This window comes from Nothoprocta perdicaria, unplaced genomic scaffold, assembly GCF_003342845.1.
Source record: "Nothoprocta perdicaria isolate Ctin4 unplaced genomic scaffold, notPer1 scaffold_33, whole genome shotgun sequence".
Taxonomy (NCBI): domain Eukaryota; kingdom Metazoa; phylum Chordata; class Aves; order Tinamiformes; family Tinamidae; genus Nothoprocta; species Nothoprocta perdicaria.
Genome location: NW_020455566.1, coordinates 3,610,402 through 3,628,254, shown reverse-complemented (window position 1 = coordinate 3,628,254; position 17,853 = coordinate 3,610,402). Strand labels below are relative to the sequence as shown.

At 54.5% G+C, this 17,853-nt stretch overlaps 1 protein-coding gene across 2 annotated transcripts; it reads left to right on the top strand.

Moving 5' to 3' along the window:
• The first annotated feature begins 1,395 nt into the window (after positions 1-1,395).
• Positions 1,396-17,029, top strand: LDLRAP1 (low density lipoprotein receptor adaptor protein 1). Of its 2 annotated transcripts, XM_026043552.1 has the most exons (10): positions 1,396-1,480; positions 4,401-4,543; positions 6,029-6,141; positions 7,919-8,033; positions 9,500-9,572; positions 10,226-10,309; positions 11,789-11,919; positions 14,050-14,084; positions 15,119-15,234; positions 15,524-17,029. In XM_026043552.1, the coding sequence occupies exons 1-10, from the start codon at positions 1,396-1,398 to the stop codon at positions 15,643-15,645; spliced, it is 1,017 nt and encodes a 338-aa protein (XP_025899337.1). In that variant the 3' UTR covers positions 15,646-17,029. The 2 variants fall into 2 exon arrangements, with proteins under 2 accessions (XP_025899337.1, XP_025899338.1); XM_026043553.1 differs by lacking the exon at positions 15,524-17,029 and having other exon boundaries at positions 15,119-15,467.
• Positions 17,030-17,853: the final 824 nt, after the last annotated feature.

Genomic DNA, 17,853 nt, shown 5'->3' with positions numbered 1-17,853 from the left:
GAGGAAACGTGTTCGGCTGCTCCCGGTCAGGAAAGCGAGGGGAAGAGCGACGCTCGCGTTGGGATTCACYGGGAAAAATCAGCAGGGGAAGGCGCTTCTCTTTGCAGATCTGCCCTGTGGGGCCAGGCCGTGGAGCGGCTGCGCTCGGGGACGCTGTGTGCGCCTGGGAAGCGTCTGGAGACATCGGAGACGTGCGGGAGCCGGAGCCTTCCCGGCGGGATGAGGGCTCGTGGAAGCTCTGCGGAGGAAACAGTGGGAAGGAAGCGGCTCACAAGCGTACGGCTGCTGCCCGAGCGAAGAGGAGCATGGCCGTAGACGTAGTCGATGCTGATGCAAAACACAGGAACAGGAAAATAAATCACTGGTGTAGGTAGCTGCTGTGTGGCTTTCTCAGGCCGTTTTATCAAAGAATTAATTGCAAAAGTGTCTGCCTTAGACACTGGATATTGGCAGGCGGGAAGCCCTCCGGTGGGACGCAGGCTGCTGGTGGGAGCTGAGCTCCAGCAATGATTTAGTGAAACATTTAAGCGGGTGCTTAAAACCCTGGACTTCAATTAGGTCTAAGCATATGCTTAAAAGTAAGCACAGATGCTTAAGCAAACTGCAGAGATGGATCTACGCGTGTGCCTAAACCTTACTCCTGACACAAGGGGTTTCCAAGCTTTTCGGTGTCTGCAGGCTGTTCTCTAGCAGCTTCCTTGGAGAGCTCCGGCAGAGTTTCCTTAACCTTCCCCGTGTCTGCGCTGCCGCTCGTGTCGTGTCCTGCCGTTTGGCGCAGGAGAGAGCGGCTGTTGGTCTCGGCCTTTTGGCCGCTTGACTCCCGCTGTAGCTCAGGCCTCCGAGCTGCAGCCGGAAGGGAAAAATATTAAAATTTAACTAAAAAGAAATTTTCAATTACAGGCACACACGCACAAAAGTTTCTGTGCATAATAGGCTTTGCAAGGCATTATTCCACAAATCCCAAATAGGGGGTTTAACCTCCTCGTTATTATCCCTTTAATTTCAAAAAAAAAAAGCCTTTGAGGCCTTAATCTTCCCCACACTTATATTCAAGCGGCATTAAGAGCATCCTGGGCACGGCGGTGACGCGCGGGGGCACCCGCGCGTGTCCCTGCGTGGGGCACCCAATTAAATGGGGGCACGTGGGGGGCCCCGCGGCCCGCGGGTTCGAGTCCCGAGTCGCGGGTTCGAGTCCCGCGTCCCGCGCCGGGTGACCGCGGGTTCGAGTCCCGCGCCGGGCGGCCGCGGGCTCGAGGCGGGCCAGGCCGGCCCGGGACGTCACGGCCCCGGGCGGCCGCATTTACATAGTTATCGCCTCCCCCTTCCCACACGCGATCATCCCTCGCCGAGGGCGGCGCCAGGAAAAGTTTGCGGAGTTGGGGCCGGCGGGCCGGGATGGACGCGCTCAAGTCGGCGGGGCGCGCGCTGCTGCGGAGCCCCAGCGCGGCCAAGGCGCCCTGGGCCGGCGGCCGCCACCACAGTGAGGCTCCGTCCCCCTCCCACCGCTTTAACCCCCTTCCCCGTCTCCTTTCCTGCTCCGCTTCCACCCCTGCTTTTCTCCCCCGCCCCGGCTCTATCTTTGCTTTTCCCAGGTCCGTTTTCTCCCCCTTGCAGCCAGTTTTCACCCCCGGCTTTGCTCCCTGCGCCTCTGTAACCTCCTCCTTGTTGCTGCTGCTTTTCGTCTCCTAGTTTTCCTCCACCAAGTCCCCCCTTGTACTTCCTTTCCCTCCTCTTGCATCCCCTTTCCAAGGTGTCCCCCTTGCACCCCCGTGTCCTTCTCTACTTTATTCCTTTTTCCCCTCTTTCCGTAGCCCCTTCTCCCCCATGTTCCCGCCCCTCCCCGTTGCACCCCCCAACCCACCTTCCCCGGCTCGGTGGGTCCAGTGCTGGGAGCGGGAGGGCCACGTCCCTGCCCTGCTGCCAGGGGGGGCATTGGGGGCTGAGGTGGCAGGGGGGTCATGGGACACCCCCCCGGGTGCCTTAGAAATCCCTCCCCACYGGGGTGGAAAAAGGAAGGGATTTGGGTTTGGCGAACGCTTCCCACCTCCATCCTCAACACACCCCTCTGCAGCGCCCGCGCTGTCCCCTGGCACCCGCATGTCCTGCCCACGTCTTGCTCTTTTATTATTATTTTCCTGGCTTCTCAGGGCGCCTCCGAGCAAGGCAGGTACCGCGAGCGAGAGGGCTGGAGCCCAAAGCGCCCGGCAGGCATTTTCTGGCCTCATTCCCCTGCCTGCTCCGGCACGTGATAGCGCATGTGCGCGCGGTGCCGAGCAGCCCGGCGCCTTCCTGCTGCAGCCCGGCTGCCCTGGCCCTCGCTCGGTGCCGCCGGGACGCGCCAGGACGGCACRGCTTGTGCCCAGCTTCCCACYCCGTGTCGGCGCCGGCTCCGCGCTGTCCCCTCAAGATATCTGCAGTTTTGCTCTTATCTTTTTCTGGTCCAGACACAAGTGACTTTCTCCGCGTGCAGGACACAGGGCAGCGCTTTCCTGTGTCCAGATCGGGCGCTCCCGTGCTGCATTCCTTAGGGGCTTTGGGCAGCGGCTGTAATTGCAGTGCAAGCAGCTCCCTGGTACCTTCCGCCCCATCGTCAGYGAGAGCTGGGAGAAAAGTGATTTCGCCCACTGTAGCTTGTAGCTTGTCCCTCTAATCCCACTTTCCCGACGGATCCCGGGCTCTGGGGTGGTTTGTGTGCTCTGAGGAGCAGCAGGGTTGCTAAAAGGACGTGCCGAGCTGCGTGCAGTCTGGCTGCTCGTGGAAACCTGGTGGCCCCGTGCGGGTGTCCCAGCAGGCAGAAAGCACCCGTGCTGCGAGACCTTGGTGCCCAGCATCCAACTTCTTGATTTTGCTAATCTCCTGATGAGATTTACCCTGGATCTTTGTGCCTTTCTGTAAGGATTAGGAGGCCACTAGCTGCAGAGCATGAAATCCTGGAGTTTTAGGGCTTCTCTGGAGCCGGCTCCCTGCTCGCTCTCAGCGCGGGGACGGGTGCGTTTGGTAGGTGGCCTTGCGGGACGTCTGATGGATGTGCTGCGTGGTGACCTGAGAGCAAAGCTGCCCTCGATTCGGGGCTGGGAGCCCTCCCGAGCCCGCTCATGCTCCGTGTCACAGGCAGCCTTGCAGACCTGCCCGTCCCCGGCACCACCTTGGTTGCCTTGGTGGCCTAAGCTGCGCTTAGGCGGAGGCTAAGTGCATTTGCTTGCATTAAGTGCAGGGGGATAAAGCGGTGAGCAGCCCTGCGGAGCAGGATGTGTGGAGGAGTGCGTGCGAGCTCCTCSGCTCTGTTTACGCCGTTTGAGCCCAAAGGCTGCGATGTGCACAGCCCTGTGGTTTCCTGCCCTCTCACCTTCGGCAGCGAGCTCTGCTTTTATCACCAGTCCCCGGCTCCTGYGGCGCTCGCTGCGGGCAGAAGCCCCGCTCGGCAGCGCGTCCCCGGGGACGCTGGGGTGCTGCCTGACCCCGGGCTCCCTCCAGAGAGCACTTCAGTGGTGAGCGGCAACGAGCCGCGTTTCCGGGCCAGCACGAGCCGCGTGCGCGGGGCTGCTGCACCTGCTCGTTGTCCCGGAGCACCCAGGGTGGTGCAGGGGGACGTGGCAGGTCCAGGGTGGTGAAGGGGGACACGGTGGCGCCTTCGGCACCTGCCTCACCAGCGCTTCAGCCGGCAGGGGCAGGAGATGCTGAGCGTGGCCAGGACCACCCGGATGCGGTGGTGCCGGCCCGGGCTGCCGCAGACCCGGAGGGCATCCCGTGTTTGTGTCGCGGGAGCGGAACGGAGCTCGTGGCCAAGGGGCTCCCAAGGGTCCAGCRGGGCTGCGCCTGTGGGGCTGCCTTGAAGCAGGACTCCCTGCAGCGGCGAGAGCTGCRGATTGGGAGGCTGGAGAGCCTGAACCAGCCGCCAGCCCTCTCCAGCACTGGGATGCTCCGAGTCGGCTCAGCCTCCTGTTAAACTGCGTGTGCGGCCGCTCCGGGAGCYGGCCCGGAGCCCACGGGCTCGGGGCACAGGCAGAGCTCGCTTTGCTGCCCGGGACCTGCCCAGCACATCTGCCCTGGCCTCCAGGTCGGAAGGAGCTTGGAGCCCGGCCCGCGCGGCGACGCTCCCGTGGTGATGCCAAGTGCCGTAAGCCCGGTGCCAAGCCCAGCTCCCTGCAGCACCACGGGAGGTGGAAACGGGCATCAGGGCTCGGATGCAAAGGGCAGGAATTCCCTTCGCTCACAAACTCCTCGTAGGCTTTTCTTAGACATGGTGACAACAGGCTGTYATGGGAGGCACCCTGCCATCTCCTGCAGGTGAACAGGTGACAGAGTATCACCCAAGCCACATATGGAGATGCTTTTTGTGGGCCCAAAGCAGGAATCCCTGCGTGTTTAGGAATCTAGGATCGTTTTTGTTGCCTCTTCAGAGCTCCCAGAGAACTGGACCGATACCCGCGAGACGCTGCTGGAGGGGATGCTCTTCAGGCTCAAGTACATGGGCATGACGCTGGTGGAGCAGCCCAAGGGAGAGGAGCTCTCTGCCGCCGCTGTCAAAAGGATCGTAGCCACGGTGAGTGTCCGTGTCGGCCGCTTGTCCCGGAGCGCCCGGGGGGCTCCTCTGCCTGCAGCCTCGGGGAGATGGSCGTGAGGACTGGCCCTTTCAGAGGTGACGGGGGCCTGGCATGCGTCTGGCAGGACGGACAGACCCACAGAGTGCAGCGTTAAAACCTCAGGGCTAGCACTAGCCCAGTCGACGGCCAGGCTGCAGAAAGGTGATAGTACGTGTCTGAGCTCTGCTCCTCTTGATAAGCTGGGCTGGCCCTGGAAGCAGCATCTGAGCTGGTGAAATCAGCCTCGCCGTGGCTGTCTCTCTGCATGCAGGGCAGGGGCAGCATTTTGTATCATCACGTAACCRAGTCCTGGGCTTGTGCCCTGGCTTTTGTTTCTGGCTTTTGTTTTTTCTTCCCAGAGTTTGGAGAGTTAGGAGGGGAAGGAACTGGGACAATTTGCTTCAGTTCGCAGGCAATATAGACACGAGCTCTGCCGTCAGCCCTGATRCAGGCGGCAGCGATGGGCAGCCGTCCTCCGGTGCAGAGCCCTTGTTTGCCAGGCTCTCTGAGTAAAATTAATGCTTTTTWAAGCCCTTATAAAACTGAACGAGGCAGAGACCCAACTGTACAGTTAACCATCGTAAAGCTCAATGGGGTGGTGAASTGCACTGGGTGATGGAGGATCCTTTCCTGGCACGTGCTGAGCGGGGAGGCAAGCGGCCTGCATGAAGCAGCAGCTGCTGTTAGAGCCCTGCTCGGCTGCTCGGAGCGACCCAGGATGGAGCCTTTAAATAAAGGCGGCCTCGGAGGGGCAGGGCTGCCCCCAGGCCGAGCTGGAGGCCACTCCGGTGCGGTCCAGGAGAGCGGGATGGAGGGTCTTGGTCTACAGCAGCGTTTCCAGCTTTTATTGGATTTGTGCCAAAGGCTGAAAAATTAGAGAGGGGTGATTCTGCAGAACTGATGCAGGGGCTTCASCCACCCTCCTCTGCCCTTTGGCGAGATGGAGCTGATGGGCAGCTGTGACGCGCCGCACTGGGAGCAGAAAGCCGGTGTGCCGTGAAACCAGCTCCCGCGGGACCGTCCTGCTCACGACCCGGCTCCCTTGGCACAGGAATTCACTGTGCTCCTAAGGAYAGAGCTCTGCAGTGTCTCACCAAATGCTGTTGGCCTTGCCCGGCGTGGCCAGCCCAGCCTCTTCCTTGGGYTCATTGCCCCGGTGAAATCCTCTTCTTGGAGATACTGGATGTGAATTACCCGTGTGTTGTCTGGGGTGGAGGGAGCATGTCCTTATCTTGCTAATGCCAACATAAATCTGTGCTTCAGGGATGGCAAAGTTTTAACAAGTGCCTTATCRCACCTGGTCGTAAATTCAGCCTAGTACTAATGAGTGCTATTAATATGTCTATTAGATGGAATGTGTCTGGAGTAACTGATCTGCTCTGCTGCTTTGGGTGCTGCCGTGTTAAAAGCCCATAACTTTCCTCCTCCCTCCTTTCCTTCCAAAGGCTAAAGCAAGTGGCAAGAAGCTGCAAAAAGTCACTCTGAAAGTCTCTCCCAGAGGGATTGTGTTAAATGATAGYGGAACGAATGAGCTGATAGAAAACATCTCCATATACAGGTATGTTCCGGGGTGTGTTGCATACCCTGCACCTTCCTCATCTGCTTTGGTTGAAGGAGATGGGCTGATTTCTGCTGGATTTGGAGCCCTTGCCTGGGCAGGTTGTGTGGCCGTCTCTGATCTTGACTCAGGCCTGAGCCAACGGGGCTTTGGCTCTTGTGTCTTAAAGTAAAGCAAAGCTGGGGGAAGGAGCCTGGACTGCCCTCCCCTCGCTCCCGTCACTCTGAGGTCTCCAAAGAGCAAGACTTGGACAACTGCTGGGACTCGTTCAAGGACTTGGATACTAGTGTGGGGARGGGAAGACAAGGCTGGCTTATCCCGTATCCATTACTGTAGCTTTTGCAAGTATCTCTTTCTGAAAATGTTCTGTTGGAGGCAGATAGAGGCCTGGAGAAGCAGAGCGAAGCCCGAGTCTGGCCATTGTCATGTTGTGTGTCCTTACCCCGAACACGCTTTGCTTCCTGCCCTTCACCCTGCTGCATCATCTGCCTTCACCAGGCATGGAATGGGGAGCTCTGGTCCGGAGCACAGTCTCTTAACAGGACCACTAACCTGCTCACTTCTTTCCAGTCACTTAAGCAGATGCTCAAAACCACCAGACTTGAGGTTCCCACCCCCACTAGGAGAAAAACCTACCGCTGAAGGGCAGGACTAGGCGAAGGAGCCGTGAACACRGGCGCGATGGTGGTGAACTTGATCCTGCCGAGCTCGTGGAGAGCCCGGTGCAAGCCGAGCCTTGGGCAAAGCGGTGTTTTGGGAGGTTTATCCTGCAGCCTCTTGAGTCCAGTGTGCGGCACAGCGCTGCGAGACAAAATATAGGCCACCGTGCAGAGGCRTCCGCGCGCGCGGGAGGAAGCTAATGCGCTGTAAATGAATTTTGAATGTGGCTTTTTGAGCTCCAACATCTGCAGGGAACCGGGAYGTTTCTCTTTCTTCTCTGGGAAGTCTCCTGGGTAGAAAAGCTGGAGCCGCATGGGCGATGCGGGAACTTTCACCAAAACATCCCGCTTTTTCCTCCATCCTGCTGTCTCCGGCCCGTGGCTCCGGTGTGACGGAGCCGGGGAGAGGGGGTGGATGGCACCGGGCCGAGGAACCCGCCACCCCGCAGGAGGGAGCGGGGTCTCCGGACACGTTGGCCTCTTCCAGAGCGTCCTGGAGTGGATTCCATGGAGCTGGAGGATGGCGGGGTGCTGCTCCGAGCGAGGCTGAGCCGCCCCGCGTCGCGCTGCGCCCGCTCCTGCGTGCCCGGCAGCCCCAGCCGGCGCCACGGCTCCTCCTGGGCACTCCCACATCCATTTCCTCGGTTTGAGAAAGCCCAAGGGAGCTTTAGGATTAATTTGTAGTCTCGAAACAGGTCCTTCTGTCTCCTTTCAAGCTATTCCGCCAAGGGAAATTTTCCATCTTCCTTCTTCGGAAGGCAGGGCGTTTTGTAGACATAGTCCCAGACTGACATGATGCAGAGTCTTCACTCCTCTACCCTCTCCTTTCCCACAAGASAGAGGATTTTCTCCTCTCTCCGGCCTCTGTGCGTGGTGCACATGGTTCGTGTTTGCTAAGGTCCCGACCGGGGGTGCTCCGGAGCGGCGCCGACTCCTCCGCTCTTGGCTTTAGGAAGGTGTGTGYCAAAGCTCGGTCACGCTCCGGCGTTCCCTCCTCCTTCCCTGCTCGGCCCTGGGGCTCCAAGCCGTGAGGTGGCCGTTTGCCATCGGCTCGGGGGGGTTGCTCGATGCCCCTTGCGCGCAGAGCTCCGGACAAGACGTCTCGTTCTGTCTTCCAGGATATCCTACTGCACGGCAGACAAGATCCACGACAAAGTGTTTGCCTACATCGCCCAGAACCAGCTCAACGAGAACCTGGAGTGCCATGCCTTCCTCTGTACCAAGCGGAAAATGGTCAGTGCGGAGCAAGCGGTTGGGATGCGGCTCCAGGAGGAGCAAGCGGAGAGGGGCTGGGGCTGCGGAGCCCTGGGCAACGCGCAGCCCGGTTAATATTCCATCCTTCTCCCAGCTCCCGTTTCGTTTTTCTGGGGAGAGAATAATGAAAGCTACAAGTTGTCTCTCCTTTTTTTTTTGTGGCGCACGCTGCCATCCTTGCAGCGCAAAGATAAGCCTCCCTCTGCAAATTAAAATTTAAATCTCGCCAGTGCTAAAAGAATTATCTCAGTGGTACATCAGCTCGGTGCGTCTCCCTCCAAACAAAATTCTACAAGGCCTTTTGTGGCAAAAACTAGTTTTTTTTTCTTTGTCTGTCTCTGAAGTGCATGAATGTCATGCTGATAGAAGGTAAAGTGATGCCCTGCTTCCAGACCATGGACTGTCCCTACCCGCGGGCAGGGGCCCTGCCTGTATGTATAGCATCCACTCACTGCCATATAATTAGTCCATATTTTTAGTTCACGGGTAATTCTCAACGGTAGCTGGGTCTATTAAACTTGATTCARATGTGACAGCTTAAATTGTAAACAGCTGTGAGGAGTTTCATACTTAATTACCATATTTAAGTTTTTGCCATAAAGCGTTTGCACTTCCATCAAAGATGTAAATAGCTCCGACATTCAAACGAGCTCTCCTGCTTTGTGAGGCTTAATTGGCGCCGATAGGTTCTCCCCGTCCTCTCCCGCTCCGATGGAAGCRTGTTTGCTCTTAGGAGAAGTATTTTCTGAGCTAGATCTTCTGCGTGGTCTACATGGGAGACCRAGCAGGGCTGCAGGCTCCGGGATCTGCATTTGTTTGGCTTGCAGCTTTATGAGACAAATGGAAGCCTCAAGGCTTCTCCAGTGTCAGCCTTGCAAAGCATTACTTGTTATCTCCTTGCACTTGAAACTGCTCCTAAGCTTGGCCCTCTTCTAATGAGTCTAGCTTTTGTATCGCTGTCTACCTTTCTTAAGCAACTCTGGCTATTTAAGGTTGTGTTTTTGGGGGTTTTTTTAATGCTACTCAAGCTCTTGGCTTGGGAATTGGTGGTGGGACTAAGCTCTTCTCATTGGTGGCCAGTGACAGGACAAGGGGAAATGGGTGTAAGTTGAAATGCAGGAACTTCCTTCTCCAGGTGAGGAGGAACTTCTTGGCTGTGAGGGTGCCAGGGCCTTGGCACAGGCTGCCCAGGGAGGCTGTGGGGGCTCCTTCTCTGGAGGTCTTCAAAACCCACCTGGATGCCGCCCTGTGCCCCGTGCTCTGGGTGCTGGAGCAGGAAGGTTGGACTAGATGATCCCTAGAGGTCCCTTCTGTGATTCTGTGGGGCAGAGCAGAGGCCTGGTTGGATCCAGGTTGACATGGATCAGCAAAGCAAAACCTGCGAGTGATGTCAACCTACGTGAGGAGCTGTCTGTTAACRTGCCACCCGCCGGCTCTCGTTCCAGGCCCAAGCAGTCACCCTGACGGTAGCTCAGGCGTTCAAAATAGCCTTCGAGTTTTGGCAAGCATCCAAAGAAGGTGAGTTTTCTTCTTTCTGCTCTTCTCGTGGAAGCTGAAGGGATGAGTTTGGGATTATCCAGCTTGCAAGCGTCTTTTTCCTCCCTTCGCACTGCATCACCCTTCAAGTTCCCAGGCAGCTCTTAAGGGGTCCAACCTCTGGCATGATTTAAGGCATCTTCCAAATTCCTGTACACAGCCCCATAAATCCATCTGGATTTTGGCTGCACTGTGTTCTCACAAGTGGATTTTGGAGGCCCTGGTGCTGATTTGTGGTGTTTCAGACCTCTGCCTRTGGCAATATTTTTGCTTTTGTTGTGAAAAAGTTTATATTACACACGCAGAGCTTTGGGTGTGTTTGGGCRGAACAGACCCCACGGCCTGTCCTAACCATCCTTGGCCCATCTGTGCTCCTCGCGGGACTCACCCCAACGAACAGGATTCAGAGAAGGAGGCTTGGTGCCGTTCTAGACTATGCTAGGTCCAGATATAAGGCATCCTCCAAAGGTCCCTGCAGGAAACCAGGGAGGTCTTTGCTGTCTGGAGCTGCAAATTGGCCTTGCCAGATTCATCCCTCCTGCAGAGGAATGACCAAAGGATGTGCCTTGTCACAGTGACACTGTCTCATGCTGTYGTGAGCCTGTCAGGTAATGATGGATCTCCTCCTTCTGCAGAGAAAGAGAAGCGGGAAAGGTCCATGCTGGAAGGAGAAGGTGCAAGCAGCCCACATGCTGAAGCTCCTGCCTGCCGCAAAGCGCGTAAGTCACCAACGGGAGAGCTTTGCTTTCGGCTCTGGGGGAGCCTGAGAGGTCTCTGAAGATCAGTGAAGACCAAACAGTTTTGTAACCCAGAGAGTGTTTTGTGCCCAGGGAGGCTGTGGAGGCTCCTTCTCTGGAGAGCTTCCAAACCCACCTGGATGCCGCCCTGTGCCCCCTGCTCTGGGTGTCCCTGCTGGAGCAGCGGGGTTGGAGATCTAGATGATCTCCAGAGGTCCCTTCCAACCTCAACCATTCTGTGATTCTGCAACAGCAGAGATGTCTGCCCTGGGACAGAGCGGCTGCCTGGCAGGTCTCATCACAGCAGAGCCCTTAAATATCTTTTTTTTGCTTCAGTAAGAAGGAAAGTTCAGGTAGGAAAGTGTCTCTCGGAGCCGCRCGGCTCTGCCTGGTGCTTGTGCAGCACGTGATGGGCCAGGAGCTGCCAGCAGTGCTGAGAGCTGCACCAAGAACTTCAGTCCTGTTAGTATTTGCTGGGCTTAGTCTTGTCTAAGTCTGCAGAGATGCCCACCCGCTCACACACAGTTGCCTCCTGCCCCCGATCTGTCCACTCCTAATGTCCTTAGGAGCTTGGTGTGGACCCCTGACCCTCATATCCCATGTTTGCTTTTGGGTTGGTGCCGAGCCCAAGAGTTTCTGTTGGCTGGAAAAAAGCGACATCCAGGTGCCACTCTGCCTGTGGCTCCTCTGAGGAAGGAGAGGCAGGCAAAAACAAAACAAATAAATGGTGACAACCATCCTGATTCAGTGCCTGGCCGTGGTCGGCTGCTGCCAGAAAGAAGTGGGACAAAAGGCTAATCTTTCTTCCTTGCTGGCCACGGAGATAAGAGGATTTGGCACTGAGAAAAAGAGCATTAAACCCGGCTTCCTTGCAGGCTGGCATGTCTCATTGCTTCACCTGAAGGCCCAGGACTGAAAGAATCTGTTGTAAGTGGTGGCAGATTGGGATAAAAGCCCTGCTGAGACCCGGGGCTGCCACTGAGGTGGGAAATGTGCTCTGAGGTCTGCCTGGSCACACACTGCTGCTTCCCACCTTGTCCTTACTGTTTTCCTCTCCGTCCTGGGCTCTAAAGCACCTGGAAATGAATCACAGAATATTCAAGGTTGGAAGGGACCTCTAGAGATCATCTAGTCCAACCTTCCCGCTCAATGCTCTGTCTCCATTTGCTCGGGGTGATCCTGGCTCATCCTGAGCATCAGCAGGTAACCAGGAGCCTCCCTATATGACMGAGGGAGTCTTGGATGCCTAATCAGAGCATCTCCAATTATTTGGGCTGAAACTACAGCCACAGATGGGTTGAGCGTGGCTCCTTCATGCCAAAATTTGGGGCCGCACTGAAAGAACTCGGTGCTATTCCTGCCTTTCCCCTCGAGGGGAAGCAATTGCTGCAAAAAGGATCATTTTTGTGTTGTCTCTGTTTTCCCCCTTCCTGCCTAATTCGCTCTCTGCTCCGTTCGCAGCAGTGGCCACGGGGAACTTGCTGGATTTAGAAGATTCTGCCAAGCCGCCCGTGACGGTCAGCGCGAGCGCCGCGCGTCCGGACAGCCGCGCGTTCGGGCCCGGCTCCGCGGTGAACAACAACGTGGTGTGGGTAGGTGCCGCGGGCAGCCACGCTCTCCGCCCCTCGGCCTCTGCTCCAGCCTCTGCTCCAGCCTTTTCTGCTGGACAAAACCCTCGGGGAGCCCTTGGCCCACCGAGCTGCTCTGCAGGTTTCAGGGATCACACACGCCTGGGTAGACGGGGTCTCGGTGTCCTGCTAGAAATGATGGATTCGTGTTCATGTTCCCAGYGCCCTTTTAGGCCCAGTAAATAAATGGAAAAGATGGCAAGCCAGCCTGAGAAATGCCACTGTCAGATAATTGGATGTTACTTACTCTCGAACAGCGTTTCTCGGTGGTTTGTCGCTTAATTGAGACCACCTAACTGCTCTATTCAGGGGGAAAATTCATTATGCTGATGGCTTTGGTTTACTGCTCACTAAAACCAGGTTAAATTTATGTTCGTTGTTGCTCTTATTTTCCCTTGCTCTTGTTTGTGGCTGGGTTGGGCTTGTGTGAGCATGGGGGGCTGCTCCAGAATGTCCCAAAGTATCCCGCTTAGTTGTGTCCTGGACCATGAGCAATGACCCCTGCATTGGGGTGCACTGACCTGCATTGGGGTGCACTGACCTGCATTGGGGTGCACATCCACACCGAAATCACCTCTGCGTAAAAACGCTCCATCACCAACCCGACCAGGGCTGATCCTTGAGCCACACCTGGCCCGAGGCTCTGTCCCTGCCGCATCCCCTCCCTGGAAACAAACTGTCTGCTAAATTTTGGAGAGCTGAATGATAAAGGCCTTTGCCTGGAGCCTGTTTCTTGAGTYTGCCGGGTCTGAGCCTGAGGCTTTTCGGGTTAAACCTGAAAATCAACTTTATGGCATATGAAATCCTAGAGACTTATCAGCAATCTCTGATAGCTCCCCTCTTGCGGAGTTTTTTACATATTAAACCAAGTCTCTAAGTGCATCCCAAGGTTTCAGGAGCCCTGCTGAAGTGTCAGATCAGTCCATAGCAAAGCCCTCTGAAAGCCCATCCTGCATGGAAAGCCTATCTCCCTAGTAACTCAAATGCTTTCCAAGGGAAAATATCAAAGAACAGACGACAAGAAGGGATCTAGGGATTGCTTTCAAGCAGCCCAGGTCCAGCTCACGCTATTGCCTCCCAGGTTCCTGAGCCCACCAGGGCCCCAGGAGATGCCCAGAGCATCTTGGTGAGCTGTGTCCAGGTCCCTCATCTCAGCAAAATCCCGTGGCTTTCCCTGGTCACGTGGTGGATGCTGGAGGAGCCGAGGGCAGCGTCTTGCCTTGCTSAGCCCTAGGTTGCTGCCTGCCGCTCGCGTTCAGCTCTGCCCAAAACGTGTCTCTGCATAAAGAGCGAGCAGATGCTTTCAGTCAGAGTGGCATCTTCTGCTTCGCGCCGAGCAAAGAGCAGCTTGGGGCTGGCAGAGACTTGAGCTTTGGCACAAGCTCTGCGCGAGCTTGGAACAAGGTGGCAGTTCTCAAGCTGGGAGCCTGGGGCTATTGGCTCCTTCTGAGAGACTAGGCAAAATGAAGAGCTTTCCTGGGGTCTCCAGCGGGTCTTTGTCCTTGTGCTGCTTCCAAACCTGAGGTTACATCTCCTCTGCCAGCACCGTCCTCAAAGGTGTAAAGACACAGCAYGTAGCAAGAGCTCCTTGTCGAAGCGGGCTGTGGGTGCCAGGCTGTCCCCRCTGTTGCCCGTCTTCCTGGCATTCCCATTGACATGGATCAGTGGGATAAGAGGTTCCGCTCGCGGGAGGGTGGGTGCTAAGGGCTAAGTTCCTGCAGCGTCTCTGCTGTGGAGCTTATGGGCAGCCCATGCAGGTGGGGGTAGGACTGGCCTGGCTGGGAAAGGGCCACCCTGGTCATCTCTGCTGGCCGGCGAAGTGGGTGTCACATCCCCAGCCTGAGCTCCGGGCTCTGCTCCGAGGAGCCCTGCACCCTCCGCACATCCCTTATCCCGTAGCTTGTGCAGAGGGGGAGCCAAAACCTGCCCGAGGAGGCAGGTTACCGATACGAGCATTGCTTCAGGCGCTGGCAACTCAGTACATATATATATATRTTTTTGTCCGTCGCACTCAGCGCGGAACTAGATCTCTAAATACACTTTTGTACGTTCACTTAGCAACTACTTCTCTCTCTTTTTATCTCCTTAACAAAGGAAATGGATGATGGTCTCGACGAAGCRTTTTCAAGGTAATTCTAACAACTCTCTTTACAAGCCCATGCCGTCGGGGACCGGCTCAGGAGCCTTGACTGGTGACTGGTTTTTAATAATGCTTCTAATCTAATCAGCCACTATCATCTGACCTAGGCAGCTGCCCCATCCGTGCCTCAGCTGTTAATTGAAAGATAGGCTTTGAGGCTGGCTGATAAGTCAAATATTTTGACAACCTTTTAAGGAGAGAGAGAGGTTGTATGTGATAGGGAATTTAATTCCCCAAGCAGCCTGCGTGTCTGCTCCTGCTTGAGTGCGTGGTTGGAGGCTGCCCGTTTGCAGCCCCAGCAACAGGGACCWGGTTTCTGTGCTGGGAACTTCTCCCTTCCTCACCTGGAGTTTGGACTAACTGAGCTGGGGAGGTACCAGGGCTTAACTCAGCCCTGCCACTTGTGTGGAGTTGAGAGCAGAGCAAAGAAGCGCATGCTCAGCCCTAAGGAAATGAGCCCTCGTGTCTTGTTTGGGTCTTGGGAATGATTTACAGCTTCCACTTCCACGGCAGCCCTGCCTCTAGTCACGTTTGATAAAGAGACTACTTGAATTTACATCTTAATGTCGTCTCTTTTCCTCACCTCTCTTCCTCGCCCAGCTTAATTAAGCCGGCATCATTGGCTGTGGTCTTGTTTTGCGTTGCTGGATGCTGAGCTGCGGGTTCGCCCTTGGCCTTCTGGTGCCTCGGTGCTTGGGCTGCGCATCGGCCAGGGAGGATGCGTTTAAATGTGTTCCCCATGGAATAGCATTGCTGCTCGTTCTTCTTGTTTATCTTATACTTTTTTACAAAGTATATGTGCAGGTAGCCTAATGTTATGGTAAACTAGCAGAAAAGCTGTTGCAGACCCAAGAGCTGCAAATGCTCTGATCCAGCCTTCCCCTTCATGGAATTACGCCTCTTCAGTGGAAGACTTTGGAGTGGGGAAGGCAACTGGGATTCTGAGTTGTCGGTGCATCGAGCACCCAGGCTATAACTGGCTGCGCCTATTCTTACCTTATTTTCTTTTGTCTCCCCTCTTAGACTTGCTCAGTCGAGGACAAACCCTCATGTTCTTGACACGGGACTGACGTCTCAGGACATCCAGAGTGCAGAAATGCTCTCACCTGTGGACTGGAACAAAATAGATTCAAAGACGGGTGAGAAGGATGATCTGTTCATGTTTTGAGGTCAGGTGCATCCAACGGTTCRCAATAGAATAACCACTAACAGATTATGGACTGAATTCATGTTGTTCTGGGTGCTGTATGCAAGGAGCTCTTCTGAGGGAGGTCTTCACCAAGTCGGATGATACTACAGCCCAGTTTAGACCAAAGCTTTAGAAATCTAATACAGGGGGTGTTTTTTAACTTTGCTCTTACCTAAACCATGAGATGCTCTTAAACGTATTTATTCGTAGCCGTTACAGTTTACATATATTATTGAAAGGTGTGGAGAGCATCTACAGTATTAGATGGCAATACACCAGTGGAACAACCTTCAGCAGTGCCTTTTCCTCTCTGAAAAAAAGCCTATGCAACACCAAAGTCACTGTATGTATGTATTTCTAGACGAAGGTCTGCAGCTGCAAAATAACAGCAAGCACAACTGTGAATAACTCCCTATTTCTTGAGCAGCACATCACCTGCCTAGGCCGGGAGGAGGAGAGCAGTGCTAAAATCCAAGCGGGAGCAGAGATCTTGCTTTTGTTGTGCGTGTCTGTGAGACTTTCGCAGCTGTCGGTCATCCGGGTGGTCTGGCCTTTGCTTTGCCAGCCCCATGTGGCAACTGATGCTTCTTACCCAAAGACTCTATAATAAAGTTTTGCACTTTAAGACTGGRGCTGAAAGCAGTGGTCCGCAATGTCAAGGTAAGCAGTGTCTGTAATTTCGCTTCAGAAGCTATTTACCCCAAAAAACTGGCAATGCTGCGGGTCTGTTTAGAACTGGCTCTCACACGTGCTGTTTGTGCTTGAGCTGTTAAAGCTTAGCAGCAAAACACCAGGGAGTAGCAATTGGATTTCCCAAAGCACATTGGAAGTTGCAGCTCGGGTGAGTYCTCCAGCACCACAGAGTCGTGTTCTCAGCTCTGCTGAGTGCATTTGGCTGTGCATGCCTTTTTACTGTCTCTAAACCGTTTGGTAGTTGCCCACTCAGTAGACTCAAATGGTATCAGATGAGGCGAGCCCAATACCTGTATGTTCAATTAGCAGAACGTCCCTTTTCCGGGGGATTCTGGCACTCTTCCTCCTGGGAGGCATAGAAAACTGTCTTCCTCTCCTCCTGGAATTGAAAATAAGTAATGGAGATATAAAGCTCATGCTAATTAAAAGATTTAAGTTTAATGATCCTAAATAGTCACGCTGGCAGTTTGCAGTGTTTGTGGCCTTATGTGAAGTATACTAATCTGTTTTATAGATTTGTAACTTGGTTTTGAAACACTAATTCGTTCCCCAGGTAGCTCTTTATAACGCTTTAAAACTGTGTGCAAAAAAAAAAAGAAACCTCTTTGTCAGCTGTAAGAATTTATTGGGAAACAGCTGAGTGACTCTAACTTAGATTTGTTGGTTTTTTTAACCTAAGTGTTGTGATAAGGTATTGAGGACTTGTGAAGCTGACTCATCACGTCTCCTAATAAAATGTGTGCGCCGTTTACTCTGCAAAATTGTGTTTAAAGCGATTTTACATCTTTAAACTACAGTGCCCGGGACTTATTTGATCTCATGGGCGGCATCCGTCTCCTGCAATTGAAGCAATTGCTCCAGGTTTGTCCATGCTACTTATGCACACACACGAGACGTGAAGCTATTGCACAAGCAAGACCTGGACGAGGCAGCAGGGGTTGTAACGAGCACCTTGCTCTGACCCCGTGGGCAGTGGGCATCTTTCTAAGAAAGAGCCTGTGCTGCGGGAATGGACTGTGAGGATTTATTTCTCTATACATTGATTTTTCTCCTTTTCTAGAGAAGCTAGGGGTATATGCCGAAATGCACAATACTATATATGTATGTACATAGGTTTGTTTTTGTTTTGCTTTGTTTTTTTTTAAGAAGACCTTATGCTGTAAAGAATGTCTGTATTGAGGAGAATAAAAGTTCTACCATTTTTGGAATGTCTTTGTTGGGGCACTTAATTTTTACCGTGATGTTTTCAGTATATAGAAGCCTTACAATTGCATTTCTAACTGGTGGTATTTTTACCATGATATTTTCAGTATATAGAAGCCTTACAATTGCATTTCTAACCGGTAGTGTTCTCTGTCTGCAGCCAGTAAGCAACTGGAAACAACAGCCGGAGAGGGGGAGGTCCGTGACTGTCGGAAGCCTCTTTCCAGGGTTATCCATGTGGAAAAATGATGGCTGGAATTAGACAACGCTCGGTGGTGCTGCCTGCAGTGAGCACTTAGCAGGGCCAGATGTAGTGACGCGGGATGTGCAGCGGCTGCCTGTCCACGGGGGCTGCACGGTGCAGTGGTAACGGGGCCGGAGGTGACAGTTTGCAGCCTCTTCCACCGAATCTGTCCCTGCTCGAGCCCCTGCTCGGCTGAATCAGCCTTTTTGTCCGGCAGCGAAGGAAAGATGGAAGAGGGAGGTCAGTGGTTAGGTCTCACCTGCAGGTAAACGCGGTGCTGGCAACATGAGAAAAACAAAATCTCTTTAATTGATGGAGTTTCTGCGTCGCTGTGCAAAGCGCTTCTCCCTTGGGGGGAACTTAATTTGTGTGGTTGCTTTTGAAGTGAAAGCAGCACGGAGAAGCTTGCACCTCCCTGTGCGTTCTGTC